General features: G+C 35.8%; 1 protein-coding gene across 6 annotated transcripts in view; it reads right to left on the bottom strand.

The window, feature by feature from the left end:
• LYPD6B (LY6/PLAUR domain containing 6B) overlaps positions 1-22,592 on the bottom strand; it is a 222,122-nt gene that overhangs the window by 7,340 nt on the left and 192,190 nt on the right. For all 6 annotated transcript variants that reach the window (XM_074215141.1, XM_074215140.1, XM_074215143.1 and 3 more), the window contains 3 exons: positions 7,681-7,833; positions 5,557-5,655; positions 2,014-2,144 (listed from right to left, as the gene is read on the bottom strand). In XM_074215141.1, coding sequence (XP_074071242.1) covers positions 2,014-2,144; positions 5,557-5,655; positions 7,681-7,795 — 345 coding nt within the window. In that variant the 5' untranslated portion in view covers positions 7,796-7,833. The remainder of the gene's footprint in view (positions 1-2,013; positions 2,145-5,556; positions 5,656-7,680; positions 7,834-22,592) is intronic.

Genomic DNA, 22,592 nt, shown 5'->3' with positions numbered 1-22,592 from the left:
ACTGGGAAGGAGTGATTAGATATGAGTTGGAAAGGATCCAACCTCTACCTTCCTGCAAAGTCCCTTTTCAGCCTCCTGAGATAATTCACAGAGAGGATTCATTGAAGGAATTGGAGATGCTGTGAGGAATAAATAGGACTTGGTAGGGGGGTCATGTTTTTCTTTTTCCTTTCTTTTTATTTTGGTGGTACAATGAGTTTAAATGACCTGTCCAAGGTCACACAGTTAGTATCCAGTGTCTGAGGCCAAATTTGAACCCAGGTCCTCCTGACTCCAGGACCAATGTTCTATCCACTGCACTATCACCTAGCTGCCCCATTCATTAGAGTCTGGTTAACTATCTTCAAATGATAGTGGGGCCATTGTATGGAGGAGGGAAAGAATTGATCTTTGTGGCTCTAGAACGTTATTCTAAAAAAAAAGAGCTAGGGGTTTTAGTAGACTTCAAGTTCAATGTAAGTTTAAAATGTGATAGTATAGACAAAAGGTATATATGTGATTTGGAGTTACATCAAGGAGTCATAAAGACCAGAGTGAGAGAGGTACTTATCCCACTGTCCTCTTCCTTAGGCAGGTCAAATGTGTCCCATTGCCACTGGCCATATTTTAGGAAGAACTGAGATCATACGTTAAAACAATGAGGTAAAGGAATGTAGGTTGTAGTTTTGTAGAAGAGTTAGGGAAGTCATGACACACTTTTTAAGAAACTGTAGCACCACCTTATGGAAGAGGGGCTCAACTGGTTGTTCTTTGCTCCATTGGACAGAAATAGAGGCAATGGATTGGAAAGAGATTTATTTTGACTCAATGTAAGGAAAAAACTTCCTAACAATTAGAACTATCTCAAAGTAAAATGTTCTTCCTTGGGTTGTCTTCTAACTAGAGTTCAAGTGTAAGCTAGAAGACTACTTGCCATGAATCCTTGTTCAGGTAAGGGTTGGGCAAGTTGCAGCTCAGATTCTCTAACACAACTTCTTTTCTTTTGATTGTACAATCAATTTTCCTAAAATCAAGTCTGCTATCTACAGGACTAGTGGTCTTTTCTACTGTATAATTAAAGTTATTTAATGTCAAAACCAGAACTAGAACCTTAATTTCAAAATAAGTAGGTTGTTATTCTGGTTTTTACAATACTATAATGCCTTTTCTATCCCATAAATAGAAAACAAATCAATCATTTAGGCACATCTTTAAGATGTCTATAATGAAGTACTTCAGACTTACCAACTGCTTTTGAGATTTTTCTTTTATTAATTTCTCTCACAAGTAAAATAAGGTTTCTTCTGGAAAAAAAAGCATCGTAACAGACATCTCTACCCTCTCCTCTCTTGTTTTCTAAGCCAGTTCATTCAACAATTATGGGCCAAGAATAGAATTCCAGAGCTGGAATTTGTAATATAATTCTCTCAATGGATGACTCAAGAATCATGTGAGACTCCAACAATTATCTTAGGAGTTTTGGGTCACAGAAATAAAAACGATTTGTGGAAATTGTCTTTTTCTCCATTAACATGAAATGTGAAAGGGAAGTTTCATTTCATCACTAGTGTTCCTTCATTCAAGTGTCTCAAAGGCATTTTCTTCCAAATTATAAATGTAATCAAATATATCACCTGCTCCCAAGTTTCTTTTGACTAGACAAAAATTGCAAGAATGTCTTATAATACATCAGAATAATGGTGAATATTTCTATAGTTCTTTAAAGTTTATAAAGCATTTTATAAATATGCCATTTGATCCTCACCATAATATTGTAAGTGCTATTATTAATCATTTAATAGATGAGAAAACTGAGCCTTAGGGAGTTTAATTAATTAGTCCTTGGTCACAGAGTCAGTAAGTATCTAAGACAGCATTTGAACTCAAGTGTTCCTGATACCTAATATGGCAACTCTCATCTGGTAGTTAAAGTGCCCTCTCTATAAAAAAAAAAATTCTGAATGGTCAGAGATAAATTTAACTAACAACAGATACAAATACACACACACACACACAAACACACAGAGTTCTTACTGTTTGTCCTCCATCTTGGTGGTGATGACAACCCACAAAATGACATTCGTTCTTTGAAGCACATTTTTTGGTTATAGATGTACTCCTTCCATGATTGGTGAAGTGATGAACTGTTAAACAGTACTGTGTATCTATTCAGAAAAAAACAAAAGAAGTTCATAAGAGACTGAGGAGAAAAAGAGAGAGAGAGGAGGGAGGGAGGGAAGGACAGAGGAAAAAAGAAAAGGGGGGGGAGGAGGCGGAGGGAGAGGGGAGGGGGGAGAGAGGGGGGAGAGAGAGAGAGAGAGAGAGAGAGAGAGAGATTGAGCGCAGAGATACCCTAAGTATAAAAATACTTCAGAGAGAAAATTGGATTTTGAATTAACTAGGTTTAGATTGATTAACATTTTGACTAAAACAAAACAATCTGGCTTCTTATTAGCAGGACAGAAATTCAATCACTTCAGATTGTACACCAATATAATACCATTGTGTGACTGATTCATTCATCAAATGTTTATTCTAAATTTTCCTGTATGTATAGATGCCTCTATCTTTCTTTGATTATTCTTCTTCCCTGAATTTTCCTTTTTTCCTCTCAGGCAGCTCTCACCTCTCTCTCTACTTTTCTTCTCATATTTATTTGCTTTGTTCTAGACTTTTTCTACCCAGAATCCTCCTTTCACCCTTTTAGGGGATCTTTCTTTTTTTTTAGGTTTGTTTTTTTTTGCAAGGCAATGGGATTAAGTGGCTTGCCCAAGGCCTTACAGCTAGGTGTCTGAGGCTGAATTTGAACTCAGGTACTCCTGACTCAAGGGCCAGTGTTCTATCCTCTGCACCACCTAGCTGCCCCTCAGGGGCTCTTTCTTAAAACATTCTCTCATGTACTCCAAGATGCTTTCCCTGTCTAGAGATACCAAGGGGGCAGAGATAGAACCAGAGGACCTTGTATCATTGCAACAAGGCTAGACTACTACTTATTTTGAAGTTCAAAGGTATTTAACATATTTTAAAATCACTATTTCCAAAGGGAGATCAACTTGATGAAACAACTAAGTATTTCCTCATAAAAAAAGAAGAAAAAAAGATTGAAAATTAGTAACAATGCATGCTGCATGCTTATACAAAATAATGCGCATACTAAAGTCAGCTAAAAAAATTCATAAAGTTCACTTATATGAAACACTAAATATCATCCAAGTCATATCCTGTTACATCTAGTCCTATTATTAACAAAGTACACAAACAAGAGAAGCGTAACTGCTAAAAGGGAATAATTATCATATAAGATACAGTAATGATCAAGAACAATGGTTAAAGAACTATTTTTACAAATGTAAAAATAGGTAAGAAATTATATCATTAATAATAAATACAGATTATTAGCATCATTAGAATTTGGGTATATCACTCAACTTTTCCATCTACCTCAATCCTATAAATATTAAAATTTCCCAATACTAGTATCATCAACCAAAATGAAAGCCACATTTTCCCTTTTGATCATCCAAGAGAACTTGTTGAATGTGGGATGCCATTTTAAAATTTAGAAATAGCAAAGAACATACAAATTAAAAATAACTTCACTTAATATATGACAAAAATGGATTAAAAATTCATAGACCAAGCAAGAAGCAATTCCTGGATTAATTCCAAAAGGTGAAAAGAAATAGTCAATAAGAAAAGCAAATATGAAGTGAAACATTGATGTTCCCACTTTTCTCCTTCCCTAAAGCATGTTCAAGGTTAAGAGGGGATATCTAAAATATATTGCTCAAAAGATGACATAAATCCATGACATGAATCAGAAAAGCTAGGAATCAAACAGCAGTGGAAATCAAAGTTGGCTAGAAAACAAATAAAATCTTAAATAGATTAGAGGATATGTTGAGACTCTTCTCCTCCTAATTGATTCTTTTGTGAAGGCAAACAAGGTCATCTTTTAACTCAATTCTTAGCTAACCTTTAATGACTAAATGAGTTTGGCTTCAGACAAACTGAGATCTGGGAAAGACCACAGCTTAAAAAAGGCCAAGGTCTGCCACGCCTGGGCTATCATCCTAGCCTATGTTTTGCCGCTGGATCCAGATGACTCTGGAGAAGAGAGTGTGAGGGCTGATGATTTTATATAGCTCTCTCTCACTTAAATCCAATTCATTTATAAGTTAGGACACCACTTTCCTAAGGTTATTGCTCCTCTGTGGGAAGGAAGGACTAAAAACAACAATGGAAATGGGGTCACTGCTTAAAAACAAGAACTTTTACACTGATTCAATATGTTAGACATTAGTAATTTTTTTTCAATTTCACTGGTATTTGAGTTGCAATCTGTGATAGAAGCAGTATTTCCACAGATTGTACTAGCTTTTTCTAAAGCTTTATTCTATGCAGGGAAAGTTCAGGTTGTTGACATAGTTTCCTGATGGGCTGGATCCCAGAAAACAAATGTACAAAGAGATGCTTCCTAGGCTTCTGACATTATAGACAACCCAGAGGCAGGGAAGCTATGACCAGCAGAGCCAATGATGTCAGCTTGCTGAATATACTTTCCTTGCTCTGAATAGTCTTCACCTGCTATAGCTAAATAAGCTCCTTTTGTAAGTATAACTTTTGTAAGGGGAAAAGTCATCAATGAAACCAGAAAAAAAAGTGTGCTTTAATGTGCTGAAGTAATAAAGGAAAAAAATTCTAATTCCTTGAATACATTTTGTCCCTTTCTCTAGTTTTGGAAACCTATGAATAATTAATTAATCCTGCATTCTTTACATTTCTAATAAAAAATTCTATTCCTAAGCTATTAGGACCATTTTCTTCCCCTACTCAAGAAGTTGTGGTGACTTCTTATTGTCTCTAGTATTAAAATGAAACTCTTCTAATTGCTATAGAAAACCCTTCATATTTGGTGCCACCTTCCTTTCCAGGCTTATTTCATACTTTTGTTACTGTTGTTGAGTCTTTTTTTTTTCAGTTGTCTGACTCTCCATGACCCCACTAGGGGTTTTCTTGGCAAAGATACTGGCTGGAGTGGTTCGCTATGTCCTTCTCTAGTTCATTTTACAGTTGACCTTAAGTATAAACTGAGGCACACAGACTTAAGTGACTTGCCCAAAGTTCAATTGTTAATAAATGTTTGAGGATGGATTTGAACTCAAGTCTTCCTGACTCTAGGCCTGGAATTCTATCCATTGTGCCACCTAACTGCCCTATCTAAAAGGTAGAGAAATCCCTATAATTTATTTAGGAAGTAGGTATGTCTGATATGGTAGAGTTAGCACCAAAACTTTTAGAAGTTACTAAACCATATAAGTTTCAGTTTTGTATGTGTTCTCTTCAAACACGTACCCTTAGTAAAAATGTCTTCATTAAGAACAGTAGCTGGAAACTGGGTCTAAGCCAATTTGCAAGATCACAGGTTACATTGTTCTTGCACTGAATACCTACAGGACATCAGCCTGTTGGTATGCTAATCCCATTAAGCTCAAAGTCTTTGCCATGGATGAGTCAAGAAAAATCTAAATGAAGTGAGATCATCAAAATGCATCTTCCAAACTCCATCACACTTACTTTGTGGACACCATTTATCTTCTGCCCATCTGTTACAGTTATAATTATCCCCGGCATTTTCACAGGTAAAACATTTGAAGCTGTTCGGAAACGGTGTGGCTTTAAAGAAATTTGAAAAGTTAGATCAGGCTGACAAAAAAATATTTTAAGCATTAGACAAGACAGGAGGCTTCTTTAACTCAAATGAGAGTCAGATATAGCCATAGTTGAAAACCTTCGTAATTGGACATTAGGAAACAAGATTATACTTCCTTGCTGTTAACTATCAGGCCTTTTCATGATTATAAAGCAAAATGCCTGGTGCTTCAAGCCACCTATGGAAGTCAGGCTTATTGCTTTATAATCATAATACTTTGTAGTTGTTAAATTTGATGGTACATTATTTGACCAAACCTATTTATTTTGTGAGCCAAAGACCATAAAATCCAATCCTAGCTGTTCTTATATATGCATTAAAAGTAATTTTATTTGCTTATGCTTATGGTGATAGCATTACACTCTGGCTAGGAATTGTATATGCAGCATTATGAAATAGAGAGGCAGCATAGAAGCGTAAATAGAGCGTAAATCTTGTGATCTGAAACACTTGGGTTCAAGTCTGGTCTCTTGACATACAACATTAAGTCAACAAGCATTTATTAAGTGATTATTATGGACTCTGCCAGGCTATGTGACCATGGGCCATTTACTTAATTTGAGCTAGAAAGAAGCTCAGAGGTCATCTGATCCAATCCCCTCATTTTAACCATGAGGAAACTGAAGCCCAGGAAGATAACTTCTCCAAGGTCTCACACATAGAAAATGTCAGAGGCAGTGAGTTCTCTCACCAGCTTCTTCCATAAAAGATGACAGCTCTCTAGGTTAATAAAAGAAAAAAAAACTTGTGACCAAATGTTTAAAGTTCAAAGGGTAAAAAATAAAACAACATAGATGATACATTTTGAGCTTTGCTAGGATTTAAAAGTGCATCCAGTTTAATTTGCCAAAGAGCAATGTTTTTGAGAATCTGTACTTTTAGCATTTCAAGGCTTTTCCATCCTAGAATAAACCTTCAGGACAAAAGTTATACTTTGACATTGCCTTATGTAATTAAGCTCCCAGAACACTGGAGTTATCACATTTTAAATTGGCCATTAATAACACTCTTGAGTTTATGCATAGAGATATGCACTTGCTATTTCACAAGAACTTAAGGAAAGGAAATCAAAGCTAGGACAAAGAAATGACCTCCAAAGCTTTTGGGCATGAGATCAGACATCTCTCATTGGTTCCACATGATGAAGTAGTTGTTTAGAATTCTCTTTTCTGATAAATACAACATCACAAATATGGATTTGAAGTCTAAATGACTCTTTAGATCCATTCAAGTTATCTTCTTCAATATAACCTGAGTTTATAGCCATGATCAGACTTTGGCCTTTAAAGAAGTTAAAAAAAAAGCATTCTGTATGCTGTTCCATATTTAGACCAAGTACTTATGAATGGCTAAGGGAAAACTACACACAGGTGCACACACACCACCACCAGCACCACCACCAGCACCACCACCAGCACCACCACCACCACCACCACCACCATTTCCCCCAGAACAAGCCCCAAAACAAATTGTCATTTACTTATTTGGAAGCTGAATATTAATGGTGTCTACTGCTGGCGATGATTTGCTATAGTATTAATGCAGATGTAGAAAATATAAGCCTCCAAAATTCCCAAGTAGTTATTCATTTTCAAAAATGCTAATCTGGCCATTTGGGGAAATTACTATGATATCAATTATGCAGAAACTTTTGCAAGCTAGGATTTTTCTCTCTCTCTCTCTCTCTCTCTCTTTTTCTCCTATACTTTATGAACCTTTATGGAAGACACTTCTGCAATGCAGAGGTCAATAAGAGCCCTGCAATATTTCTCATCTAAACCATGGAAGAATAGGAGAATCAAAGAATGAGTTAAAGGGGCAATGATTAAATATATTTGAAAATGAACAAGGAAGGAGATCCCGAGACAACCAAAGCACTTCAAGACCCAAACATACTCAGAAGAAGATAAAGCTGTGAACTGTCAAAACAGATGTCAAGGGGGATCACTGACAAGGCAGATGCACCTGGCTAGCAACCACCTACTTACGATCAAGAGGGGGTCTCACACTGTAGAAGTTGATGTTCTTGGCCAAAGCCCAATTTTCAGAGAAGATGAAGATCTGAAGATAAGCTACAGCTAACCCAGGTCCAAGGGGTAACATCCTGTCTTGATGCACTGAAAAATCCCAACCTCATAAACCTAGAAAGGAAAAATTAAGTCACATCACATGGAGAACACAAAAGAAAAGTGGGAGAAATACATTAATTATTTGTTTAGAGCTCATTTATTGAAAGGTAGCAAATGTTTTTCTTGTTATAACCTGGGAATATACTGCAATCAATCCTGATCTGAAGAAAGTTAAGTAATTACTGCCTTCTACTGGTCAGGCATAGACACAAGCCTAAACTCTTGGTTTCTGAAGGGTGCACAATATGTTCTTTTGTTCACAAAGGAAAGCCAGTAGGTACATGTATGAAATTATCACATACACACACTGCCCAACAATACCATATTTAATTACTAAGAAACTCATTGGTCCATTAAATTGAACATAATCCCTAATCCATTCTGGTCTCCTCAGCTGCTAGTGCCTTCCTCTCAAAATGATCTTTTTTTTAAAATTTTTTTTAGGTTTTTGCAAGGCAAATGGGGTTAAGTGGCTTGCCCAAGGCCACACAGCTAGGTAATTATTAAGTGTCTGAGACCAGATTTGAACCCAGGTACTCCTGACTCCAAGGCTGGTGCTTTATCTACTAAGCCACCTAGCCGCCCCTCAAAATGATCTTAAGTAAATTTTATGTCTTCTTATACTAGTATGTATCACTCTCACTCATCTTCCAGATCATAAGCTCTGTGAGGGCAAAGGAATTTTTATTTTTGTCTTTGTATCCAGTCTCAGATACATAGTACTTGTGTGACCCTGGGAGCAAGTCCTTTATCTCTGTTTGCCTCAGTTCTTTATTGGTAAAATGAGCCAGAGAAGGAAATGGTAAACCATTTCAGTATCTTTGCAAAAAAAAGGGGGGGGTTACAAAGAGTTGGACATGACCGATATGACTCAACAACAACAATCCCTAACATCTGACATATGGTAGATGCTTAATAAATATTATTTGTTAGTTGACTGATGTTAATTGTCAATAAAGAAGGAGGTGTTGTGTAGTCTGTACAAGTTTGAGAATTATTGTCAGCATTTAGGAAAAGAAGCTAAAATGGAAGTGGTAGGGCAGCAAAGAAAAAGATCAAGCTATTTCACAATTTTTTCCTAAGGGCTAAACTTGCCCTAAAGAACAAGAGAAAAAAACGTTTAACATCCTCAGATTCTTCAAGGAACTCCCACACTAACCCCTCTACTCAACATCCTTCCTACTTTGAAAGTAGGGCTCAAAGGAAAAGGAAAGATTATAGCTCCACACACTTCATTAATTTGTTCTAGAGATTCTAGGTTGATTCTTAAATGATTGAAAGGAAGTCCTGTATAATAATTTGTAGAAAGCAGTGGGAGTGAGGAAGTTATGGGTGAAGAGAATGTATATGTTAGCCTTGGATAAGAGACAGTTCCAGGACTGAGTCTACCATTGACTTACTTGAACATCCCTGAGAAGCTTCAACTGACTTCTCAGGAAGTGCAGTCAAAAGTTCTAGGCTCAAATTCCAGCACTGACACTTCAGATAGCATGCCTGTCTCAGGAAATTATAAATTTTCTTTTATATTAAGCTTAAATCTGCTCCACTGAAGCTTCAAGTTAATGGGGACATAATTTAAGTGTCAACATGTCACATCAAGGTTTCTAGGTAAATGTTTCATGTATACTCTAAATTTTTCACTAAATTTAAAAAGTTAAGTCAATAAGCAAATGTGATGGCTTGAATTTCATAGGATCATAAATATAGGTCATCTAGGGAAGGGGAGTGTTAAGCACTGTGCTAAACATTTTACAAAGATGATCTCATTTATGTAATTCTCAAGTCTTTGAGGTATGTGCTGTTATTATCCCAATTTTACAGCTGAGGAAATTGAAGCAGAGTCTGTTAAGTGATACTAGCCAAGTAATGCTAGCTAGCCAAAATCTTTCATTTTACGCCCCTCAGTTGAACAAAGGCACATAAAGTAGAAGCTATTTGCCTAAAGTCTAAAAGATACTGAGCAAAAGGTAAGATCTAAATGGAGTTCTCCTGGTCCTCTGATTCCAGAACCCGTGTTCTGCCCACTGTGCCAATACTGCCTTAGGACAGGTAATTTTCTATTCTCATTCCTAGATTACTATGGAATTTTGGACAAGCTTTATTAGAGGAGGAAAAAGTTGTTTTCTAGAATCATAGTAATTATAGGAGTAGACCTTCCACAGAAATAATCCAGACTTGAAGTTTTCTAATTTTTGTAAGTTTTATCTACTCATTTGGCTGTTCAGTGAAAACTGTAGACCCATTCTTAGAAGTCAAGTCAACAAACATTTGTTAAATATCTTGATGTGTCAAATTTTGGGGATGCAAAGAAAGGCAACAATATTCCTTATCCTTAAGGAGTTCACACTCTAAAAGGGGGAGACAATATGCCAAAAAATGTACAAACAAAATAATCTTATAAGTAAGGCACTAGCATTTAAAGGAAGGTTTCTTGCACAAGTTCAAATTTTAGCTGTGACATGAAAGAATCCTGAGAAGCCACTAGGTGGACATGAGTGGGGGTGGGGGTGTTCTAGACATAGAAGTATGTGAAACACAGCAAAGAGGCCAGTGTTGCTGCATCAGAGAGTAAAGTGTAACTGGGAAGGGACCAGGTTATAAAAGGCTGTTAAGTGCTGGAATATTTTATATTTGATCCTGGATGCCATCTGAAGCCCCTGGAATATTAATGAATGGGTAGGGAGAAGGAGGGAGGAGTCAGAGATGACACCCAGATTGCAAGCTTGGGTAATTGGAAATATTGTGGTGTGCTTAACAGCAATAGGCAAGTTAGGAGGGAAACCAAGTTAAATTTTGGATATGTTGAGTTTAAAATGTCTTCCAGCAGAGGGGTCAAACATAAAATCAAATGGTCATATGCAGCCCACAACATCCCAACTGTGGCCTGAATCAGATTAAAATGGGAAATATTTTTTAAAAATAAATTAAATACAATAAGAGATTAATATTACATTTTAAAACTAAGTCACTATGTGACCCCCCCATGTGACTCTATTTCTATTTGAGATTGACACAGAAAAATTATATTTTGCCATTATATTTATAATCAATTATTAAATTAGGATCTGGGATTTTCTCCTTTTATTTCCTCATTTTAAAGCCCAGGCCCCACTAAAAAAAAGATTAATGAGGTTGCTGTAACCCTTGGGACACATGCTTTTCAATCTTAGGGCCTTGGCCCTTGAGCCTGATCTCATCCAACTAGGAGTCTTCAGTTCTATTTAGAGCATAAACAGAATCCAGTCTGGGTGAGTTCTTGCCTTAAGGAGAGCAGTCCTTGGCTTTGCACCCCTCCATTAGAATTTAGAGTGACCCAGCTCATGAAGAAGAAACCAACCAGAGAGGTCTGGATGGAGATGAATTACCTTTCCAGTTTGTTGGAGGTGGCTGCATCTCATGATCAAGTCAAATTATCAGTTTGTCCTTTCATTAGTGATATCATTAACAAGCAAGTGAATTGGATTTGAGTGATAGGGTGCTGTACTAAGTCACCAGCCTACCTCTGCCCCTTTCTTGTGACCTGCATGACTTGGTCAAGTTATCTCTCATCTCTGGACCTCATCTTAATCATCTATAAAATGAGGGGGTTGGATTAGATGGCCTCCAACATTATTTCAATCATAGATTTATGACCAGTATCATTAGTCATATTTGTCCCAAGTATAGAATGTACCTTGAATTATTAGCTAATGACAAACCACCACAATTACTAATATTTAAAAAATAATTTTTGCCAAAAATGATGTGCCATCTTATAAAACCTGTAAAATGAGAGGGATGCACAGATGACTTCTAAAGTCCTTTCCAATTTTTCATCCATGGTTCCATCAAAATCTGCATGTATACCACAAGCAAACATGTGGAGAAGCAAACAGAACATTCTATCCTTCCAAACTAAAAATTATGCTATGAGAGGAAAAAAGTTTATTGCTACACAAAGATGTCTAGCTTTGGTTTACCAAGATAGCATTTTCAACTTTGGAGAATGTTAACTGAGCAACTCATTTATCATCATATCATGCCTCTTCTTTCCTGGTCCCTGTGAATTTATGAGCTTGCTCCTTAGTGCACAGACCTGATTAGGGGGGTCTATTGTTTCACTTGCCACAATGAGAATGCTTAGTGAAATTAAAGAGTCATATTAATGACACTCAAGTTGGATGAATTGCTGTGGCACTTGAAAATTATTTTGCATTTAGTCTTGATTAGATAGACTATACCCTTCTAACTAGGCTTTATGTAGCACTTTTTTATATGGCAAATATATAAGTATATAAGCTAGAATTCACATATCTTCTACTTTGTGCAGGTACTCTGCTAAGCACCTTACAAATATCTCCTTTTATTGTCACAACAAACCTGGGTGATAGGTTCTATTATTACTGCCATTTTACAAATGAGGAAACTGAGGTAGAGAAAAGTTAGTGACTTGCTGAGTATCACATAGCTAGTAATTGTCTGCAGTAGGCTTTCAATTTGGTCTTTCTGATTCCAAATACAATTCAATTACATCAATTAGTCTTACTATATTTGTAGGACTATTCTAAGCCATCTCTTCCATAGAACAAGACAGGGAAGTGAGATAGTCATAATTTAGTCTCACTGATACTTCCTTTGAGATTGAATTATATTAAACCAAGTTTTATATTTGAGGAGGCTATGTATATAATATTCCAGTGGATGTATAGATTCCAGTGAAGTATCACTTGGCAACAAATGCTTTCTTAATCACACTGGGCTATGCAACACCATGTACAAAGAGGTATGACATGAGGTCCCTCCTTAAATAGAAGTTCTAAAGTTCATAGCCTCACTTTCCAAAAAGAGGGGCAGAAGGTAGTGAGGAGGAGGAGGAGGAGACCAAGACTGTTGAGATCTTGTATGAAGTTTTCCCAATAAAAGCATCTAGGATCATAAGGGAGAAGTCAGAGGAGTCCCAAAATAATACAGTCAGGACAAAAATCATTCTATTTCTAAAATTCTCCATCCAAATCACCAAGAAATATAAGTAAGCATATTTCATGGGCTTATGAAACCACATGCTATTATGGTTTGCCAAATAGTTGCATATTATCTATCATGTTGCGAATGAAGCCTGTATGAGTAGGTTTGAGATGTTTCTTATGATGAAGACTAAACTACTCACCCTGTCCAAGTAGATGAACTCTACTCACTGAGATGTTACTTAGCATAATAATTAAAGTATCCTATGGAGTGAATCCCATGACTAGAATGTTTGTAAACATGAGCTGTGGAATAACTTTTTTCCCCCAGACCTGTGATTTCTTAAATGTGGGGATTTCTTGGTGAGGGAGAATCCTTTACTAAAACATATCAGAAACTGTTCTGACACTTGTAGTTTTAGTGAAATGCCTGAAATAACCATGGATCAAAGCAATTTGATCCAGATCATACACTTAATAGGTGTCAAAAGCATAATTTCAATTCTCCCTTTCTCTGCTCTCTCCACATATACACATTTGTACCTAGATACATTTGTAACATGAATATATTCTATAGGTCAGATATTTTATATATATATATATATATATACACATACATAAGTATATATAACATATATTTATGTGTGTATTCTACAAGATCACTGGGAAGGAATTTTCTCATCCTACTGAGGATAATTGGATGTTAACAAGGCATTATATTACTTCTGGACTTCAGCAATCAATAGGAGACTTTAAGGAGAAAAGATTGGGAAATAAGATCTATGAGTAAAAGTAAAAGGAAATCAGTCTATTTAGCCTTAAGATAAGAAGGCTAAAGAGTGATTTAACAAGCATTGATTATGTTGTTATCATACTGAAACTAGTGATGACTGTTCTTGTTCCATGCTATGAGTTTTTATTTTATTTAATTTTTTTAAGGAAAACTGCAGCATGAAGATTTTGAATTGGTTTTATGGAATACATTTTTAGCAGTGAGGGGCTGTTAAACCCCTGAAAAGGTTTCCAAGGGATATTATGGATATACTCTTCAGCAAGTTTTTAAAAGCAAAATAGATTTAGGATGTCTTCAAGAAGAAATGAGGATGACTTAAAGGATCTTCAAAGTATGTTATAGCTTCATTGTCAACTTAAAGACTAAATGGAAGCAGTATTTAAAGTGCCCACTCAAGACATGTTCTTCTTGAAATAGGAATAATTTCTTCACCTGATCAGTGTTTACAAAAGTTCCTGGTACATAATATAAGACCATGGTTTGGGAGTCAGAAGACTTGGTTTAATGTTGAAGATCTGACATTTCCTAACTTTGGGATTTTAGCCAAATTAATTAGCATCTCAGAATTTCATTTTCCTCATCTACAAATCAAGATGATAGCAATACTTGCACATCTACCTCACAAGGTTGGTATGAAGAAGGAATTTTGTAAGCTATAAAGCACTATGTTAATGTGGGTTATTATTAGAAATTGTATATAAGCAAATGCAGTCACTTTAGGCTTTGTCAACAACAGAGAGCCAGTAGGAATGGAATCAGAAAGATGTGTCTATGACTGACTCATCTTAACTTTGGTTGTCCCATCTATGAATTGGGAAGAACAGCACTGAGACTCAAAGACTCAAATAAGAGACTTTATTGTAAATACTTTTCAAATTTTATAAAGTACTATATAAAAGTCATTTCAATACAGTATCCAAGTATAATAAAAGACCCTACTTTACTTCATACAGGTTAGAAAAATTTAAAAATTCCATCAATAAACATTTATTAGTACCTACAAGATGCCAGATATTGTCTTAGGGCAACATCTAAAGTCATGCCTTCAGCTCTTTTCTGGTGGCAAAGAATTGGAAATTGAGGGAAACTGAGCCCATTAAATGGAAAGTAGCTGAAGTTGTAGACCATGATTATGAAGGAATACTCATGCTATCAGACATGAAGAGCAATTGTACACTGTAACAGCAATATGCTGTTAGCAACATCACCCCCCAACCATAATGGACTTGCTCATTCCATCAGTGTACTAATCAGGATTAATTTTAGGGTATCTGCATCTGTATCCAAAGAAATAACTGTGGAGTTTAAACAAAGACCAAAGACTATTGCCTTCAATTAAAAAAAAAGTTGTCTACATAATTTTGCTATCTCTAAATATTTTATTTTTTGATCAATGTATAGCATGGAAACAAAGTAAAGATTATCAGACTGCCTTCTGTGGGGGGGGAGGGATGGAAGAGTGGGGGGGGGGATTGTAAAATTCAAAACATTACAAAAATGATAGGTAGAAACTACTATTGTAAATAATTGGAAAACAAATAAAATATTTATATATTAACAAAAGAAATGATGAGCAAGAGACTCTCAGAAAAAGCTGGAAAGATTTACGTGATCTGAAGCAAAGTGAAATGAGTAGAAGCAGGAAAATGTTGCACATGGTAATAACAACATTGTAAGATGATGACCTCTGAATTGCAAATTAAAGCTTCTCTGAAGTACCACCTCACACCTCTCAGACTGGCCAATATGACCAGAAAGGACAATGATCAATGTTGGAAGGGTTGTGGGAAATCTGGGTCACTATTACACTGTTGTGTAATAGTGTAATAGCTGTGAACTCATCCAACTTTTCTGGAGAGAAATTTGGATCTTTGCCCAAAGGGCAACAAAAATGTGCATATCCTTTGATCTAGCAATACCACTACTAGATCTATACCCTGAAGGGATGATGAAAAAGGGTAAAAACATCACTGGTATATAAATATTCATAGCAGCCCTATTTGTGGTGGCAAAGAATTGGAAATCAAGTAAATGTCCTTCAATTGGGGAATGGCTTAGCAAACTGTGGTATATGTATGTCATGGAATACTATTGTTCTGTTAGAAACGAGGAGGGATGGGATTTCAGGGAAGCCTGGAGGGATGTGCATGAACTGATGCTGAGTGAGATGAGCAGAACCAGAAAAACACTGTATACCCTAAAAGCAACATGGGAGTGATGATCAACCTTGAAGGACTTGCTCATTCCATCGGTGCAATAATCAGGGACAATATGAGGCTATGGAGAATACCATCTGTAGCCAGTTTGAACAAAGTTCAAGGACTATTCCTTTTAATTTAGGGAAAAAACTGATATACTATTGTCTGATCTTGATATCTCTTATACTTTATCTTTCTATCTTAAGGATATGATTTCTCTCTCATCACACTCAATTTGGATCAATGTACAACATGGAAACAATGTAAAGACTGACAAATTGCTTTCTGTGGGTGGGAGGAAGTAAGATTGGGGGGGGGATTGTAAAACTCAAAATTAATAAAATCTTTAATTAAAAACAAAACCAAAAAAGATGATGACCTCTGAATATAACTTCACTATTCTCAGCAATATCATGATTCAAGACAACTTTCAAGGACTTATGATGAAAAATGCTATCCATCCTCAGAGATATAACTGATGAAGTGTGAATACAGATTGGAACTTACTTTTTTTTACTTTATTTTGGGATTATTTTTGGAGAAGTCTATGTTTTCTTTTACATGATTAATATAGAAAGTTATTTATATCACTCCATAATTTGCTTGCCATATCAATAAGGGGAATGGGGAAAGAGGGAGAGAATTTGGAACTCAAAATTTTAAAAATGAATGTTAAAAATTGTTTTATATGTAATTATGGAAGTTAAATACTAAATAAAAAAATAAAATCATTATCTCCAGTTTGGGAATGCTAATGTTTTTTAAAAAAATTTTGTAAGGTCATATAGCTAAGTAAGAATTATGTATCTGAGGTAGGATTAGACTGTTTTGACTTCAAGGAGCCTTTTTTTAAAATTTAACATATTTTTATCTGTTCTCTTTTTATACAGAACACTGTGGATTCAAAAATAAAACCAAAAAACCCCCTTCATCAAGAAACTTACATTTTGCTTGGGGTGGAAGCAAACAATTGCTTAGATAAATTAATACAGGATAACTTAAGGAGGGACATAGTACTAACAAATAGATACTAAGGAAGCGGAAAAACCTTGCAGAGGAAACATTTGGAATGTCAAGTTCAGGCAACTGCTAGACAGACCCCTTGTAGACAGACCCCTTGTGGTGATATTTCCAAATCAAAACCTCCATGGTTATCCATAAACGAAGGAAAGAAGTCCATGGACACAAGAATCAGAAATGCCCTACAATACTTTGCTCCATAGATTGAGAGCTTACAAACTTTTTAGTAGGACTTGTAACTATACTGGTTAGCTTTATAAAATGATTTTGACATGATCTTGGATTCAAATTACAAGTAATATAAAAGATTTTTCAGAGATTACCAGCATACCCGCATAGACCTTAAACTTATTCTACATTCTTTATTTTTCTTTATTTTTTTTTAGGTTTTGGGTTCTTTTTAGGTTTTTTGCAAGGCAATGGGGTTAAGTAGCTAGCCCAAGGCTGCACAGCTACATAATTATTATTAAGTGTTTGAGGCCGGATTTGAACTCAGGTACTCCTGACTCCAGGGCCAGTGTTCTATCCACTGCATCACCTAGCCACCCCCTATTCTACATTCTTGAAATGAATGGAAATCCCTGAGAGACAGAGTTTCTGGGTAATTTATATTCAATTTATTAATTAGACCCAAGATTCAATAAATTGATTGTCAGTGATTTCTCTTTATTTTTTATTTAGATTTTTAATTTAGCATTTTATTTTTCCTCAGGTACATGTAAAAACAATTTTTTATCAATCACTTTTAAAACTTTGAGTTCCAAATTTTCTCCCCTCCTCCCTTCCCACCCTCTAAACCCATTGAGCAGGCTCACAAGTTGAAATGGGTTTTACATGTGCAGTCAAGCAAAACAATTCCATGATAGTCAAATTATGAAAGAAAATAGATTTAAAAAATACTCAAGAAAAATAAAGTTTAAAAAGTATGCTTCAATCAGCATTCAGACATCATCCATTCTTTCTCTGAGATAGAAAGCATTTTTTCATTCTAAGTCCTTTGAAGTTGTCCTGGATCGTGCATTACTGAGAATAACTAAATCACTCATAGCTGATCATCTTACTATATTGCTGTTACTTTGTATACTTTGCATCAGCTCATGTAAGTCTTTCCAGATTTTTTCTGAGAGCATCCTGATCATAATTTCCCACAGAATAGTATTCTATCACAGTTACATACCAAAACTTGCTTAGCCATTCCAATTTTTTTAACTCAGAATTTTTTAAATTTGCATTTCTCCAATCAATAGTGAGCTAGAAATTTTTTTTAAAATGTGGCTATAGATAGCATTGATACCTCACTAGAAAACTGTTTCTTTTAACCATTTATAAATTGGGGAATGACTTATTTTTTTAAATTTGACTCAGTTCTTTATGTTTAATAAATAAAGCCTTTATCAGAGAAAACTGTTTCAATATTTTTTCCCAGTTATTTCTACTAATTGTATTTCTCACCATCCTGTTCCCCCCACTCTTGTTTATTCTATTCTCTCTCCTTTAACCCTGTCCTGCCTCAAGTATTTTGCTTCCTCAAGTTAGCCCCATCCCCAATCTGTCCACCTTCTATCACCCCCTCTCTGTTCTCTTATCCCCCTCCTCTACTACTTTCCTGTAAGATAAGATAGGTTTTTATGCCCAATTGAATGTGTATATTATTCCCTCTTTCAGTCAATTCTCATGAGTAAGACTCACTCACTCACACTGACCCTTCCCCTTCCACCTTTAATGAGGAAATGGTTAAAAGTCTTAGGCTTCACTTACTAAAAATGTGGCTTCATCATGAGACTAGTTGCCTCCAGTAATCTGGACAGGAGAATCCATCTCCTTCTGAACCATCCTGGCTCTTCTTCATGAATTGGGTCACCCTGAAGTCTAATGGAGGGGTACAAGGACAAAGGCTCCCTTCTCCAGGATAGAGATTCAGTCCCAGGCTAGATTCTGTTCATACTCTAAATAGAAATTAGGACTCCTAGTTGAATGGGATCCCCTCATCCCCAATCTGCTCAAAAAGTCATGTCCTTCACAGACTCTCATTAACCAGAGCTGGGCTTTAATAAGGAAATTGAGGAGGGAAAGCCTGGATCCCAATTTAATAAGTGGTTTTAAATGTATTAAAATGATTTCTCTAATGTAAATAATAAAAACAAAATATAATAATTGTATTAATAAAAATAATTTCTCTGATATAAAATAAAATAAATACAAGAGTAAAATAACTTCTCTCACTCTTTACATGTCATAGTCTGGACTCAAAAACAGACTCAAAATCTGTGATCCTTGACCATATTTTAATCTAAACTCCTCCAAGCTTTACCCTAAATATGATTTTATTTTACTATGTGGGGGGAGCTCCTTGGTGTAGAAATGATCTCCCCGTGATTCCACAACCATGTTGCAACTCTCTAAACCTTGCAAGAGATTGCAGAGATGTTGATCAGAATTTGAAAAGGGAATCTGGGAGGTTCCCTAAACCAGTGAAATCACAGGTTTGATCCCTATGCCCAGCTGATTTTCATTTCTGTGATGGCAAATAGTAGGTGCATATTATATGCTTTTTTATTGAATTAAATTTTAAAAATTAGACCACAGTCCCAGGAATCTCTTTCCAGGTCTCTATTAAACAAAGACTTAGAACCTTTTGGATTTCTAACGACTCCAGAGAAAAAGGAAGCTAAGAAGCTCACAAGTAAATAAAAATCAAAAAAGTTCAGTTTTCTGCTAGAAAAATAATAGACTTTTGAAAGTGAATTAAGCCCCAACTAAAAATATGGATTTGTTTGATAAATGTTGTTGGTGTAAACACTTGAGTATACAAAGATCAATCCATCAACAAGTATTTATGGTATACCTGGCAGCACCATGCTGCTAATAAATAATACACTTCACTACCATTGATTTGACAAACCCAATTTCTTGCATGTCTAGCCTCTGATGCTGTTCAGTATACTGTTCACTATCCTTACCTTATTTCATCAAGTTTATTTCTTTTAATAACTGATCAAGGCACAAATATAATTAATTTCTGAGACTGAAATGTAGTCACTGCAGGTTAAGGGCAACTAGTGTAGTTCATTATGCCAGTACCAGAGACAAAAGAGAAATGAAATTCCTTTCCTCTTCTTTCTTTTAGAAATATCAAGGTAGAAACAAAGCCTCTAGGATCTTCAAAAGCAAAGCTCTGAGAGCCAGTCCCACCCCACCCCCCAACCCAAGATACTAGAAATATGAAGAAAGGCCAGGGAAAAGGGGGGGGGGGGCATGGAGAAATACTTAGAAGAAATAGATTCTAACCCAGAGAGATCTAGCACTTCGAGGAGAATATGAATTGTTCTCCAGTCTAGAAAGACTTCCTTGAAGAAATCAGAAAGGAATTTAAAAATCAATTGGAAGAATTAGGAAAAGAAACTCAAGAGAAAATTAACACCTTGCAAAAAGGAAACAAATACTTTGAAAATACAATTGGATAGGGGCAGCTAGGTGGCACAGTGGATAAAGCACTGGCCCTGGAGTCAGGAGTACCTGGGTTCAAAACAGGTCTCAGACACTTAATAATTACCTAGCTGTGTGGCCATGAGCAAGCCACTTAACCCCATTTGCCTTGCAAAAACCTAAAAAAAAATACAATTGGACAAATACAAAATAAGAATAACTCTCTAGATCTTCAATTGGGCAAATGCAGAAAGAAAATGATTCTCTCAAAACTACACTTGGGCAAATGGAAAACTCCTTCAAAATAGAATTGACCAACTGGAAAAGGAGTTATAAAAGGTAAATGAAGAAAATTCTTCCCTAAAAAAAAGAATGGAATCGCTGGAAACTAATGACTTCATGAGACAACAAGATTCTATTAAATAAAACCAAAAGATAAAAAAAATAGAAGAAAATGTAAAATACCTCATGAGCAAAACCACTGACCTTGAGAACATATCAAGAAGGGACAACTCGCCAATTATAGGCCTCACTGAAAACACTGAAGAGAAAAAAAGCCTGGACTTAATATTCCAGGATTTAGTGATAGAAAACTGCCCTGATATCATGGAACCAAAGGGCAAAATAGTCACTGAAAGAATACATCAATTGGGGGTGGCTAGGTGGTGCAGTGGAGTGGCCCTGGAGTCAGGAGTACCTGGGTTCAAATCTGGTCTCAGACACTTAATTACCTAGATGTGTGGCCTTGGGCAAGCCACTTAACCCCATCTGCTTTGCAAAAAAACCTAAAAAAAAAAAAAAGAATACATCGATCTCCTCTGGAAAGAGATCCTAAAATGAAAACACCAAGGAATGTTGTAGCCAAATTACAGAACTATCAGATAAAAGAAAAAATACTGCAAGCAGCCAGCAAAAAAAATTTAAAAACCAAGGAACCACAGTAAGGACCTGACCGCATCAACATTAAAGGATCAGAGGGGCTGGAATAAGATATGCTGAAGAGCAAGGGAGCTTGGAATTCAGCCAAGAATCCACTACCCAGAAAAGCTGAGCCTTCTCTTCCAGGGGAAAAGATGAATATTAAATGAAATGGGAGACTTCCAATAAATATTTCCTGATGAAAATACCAGAGCTAAATAAAAAATTTGGACACCAAAAAGGAGGCTCAAGAGACATATAAAAAGGTTTAAAAAAGGGGTAAAGAAAAAAACTGCTATCCAATAAGATGAAACTGGCTATATACACACTTGGGAGAAAGAGTCTCATAACTCTTGAGAATTGTAACTCTATTAGAGAGAATATACTTAGCCAGAAATGATGGACACTCATAACTTTTCTGTGACTCAGCTGTAATGATTTAAAAACAGTTCCTCCTTAAAAAGGGAGACAGGAAGGAGATTGGAGGATGGAAGAGACTGAATGGGGTAAATCTCATTACATCAAGAGGTACAAAAGACCTATTGTAATAGAGGGGAAGAAGGGAGCAGATGAGAACCACCTGAATCTTCCTTTCATCAGACCTGGCTTAAAGTTAACTTAGACACACTCAGTTTAGAAACTTATCTTACCTTTCAAGCACTAAAAGAGGAAAAGGGGAGGGGGGAACAGGGAGGGGGGGAAAGGGGAACTAATAGAAGGAAGGGAAGAAGGGGAAAAAGGGAAGGGGAAAGAAAGGGGAGGGGGTTGATATAGGAGGGCAAACACACTGAAGCTGGTATTATTAAGGAAACAAAACACTGGGGAATATGGATAAAGGGGAAAAAATACAAACAGAAGGAAGATAGCATGGAGGGGAATAAAGAATTAGTAATTATAACTTTGAATGTCAATGGGATAAATTCTCCCTTAAAATATAAGCAAATAGCAAACTGGATTAAAAACCAGAATCCTACAGTACAAGAAAATGATTCTCCCAAAACTACTTGGGTAAATGAAAAACTCCTTCAAAAATAGAATTGACCAAATGGAAAAGGAGTTACAAAAGGTAAATGAAGAAAATTCTTCTCTAAAAAAATGACATCAGTGGAAACTAATGACTTCATGAGACAACAATTCTATTAAATAAAGCCAAAAGATTGAAAAAATTAGATTAGAAATTCTAAAACTTAAAAGAGAAATTAATAAAATCAAAAGCAAGAAAACTATTGAATAAATAAATCCAAGAGCTGGTTTTATGAAAAAACCAATAAAATTGATAAACCTCGGGTCAATTTTATTTAAAAAAGAGAAAGAAGAAAACCAAATTGCTAGTATCATAAATGAAAAAGGTCAACTCACCACCAATGAGGAGGAAATTAAAGTAATAATTTGGAATTATTTTGCCCAACTCTATGCCAATAAATTTGATAACTTAAGTGAAATGGACAAATATTTAAAAAAATATAAATTGCC

The sequence above is a fragment of the Macrotis lagotis genome, chromosome 1 (assembly GCF_037893015.1).
Source record: "Macrotis lagotis isolate mMagLag1 chromosome 1, bilby.v1.9.chrom.fasta, whole genome shotgun sequence".
In the NCBI taxonomy this organism is placed as follows: Eukaryota; Metazoa; Chordata; class Mammalia; order Peramelemorphia; family Peramelidae; genus Macrotis; species Macrotis lagotis.
This window is presented reverse-complemented; position numbering and strand designations above follow the sequence as displayed.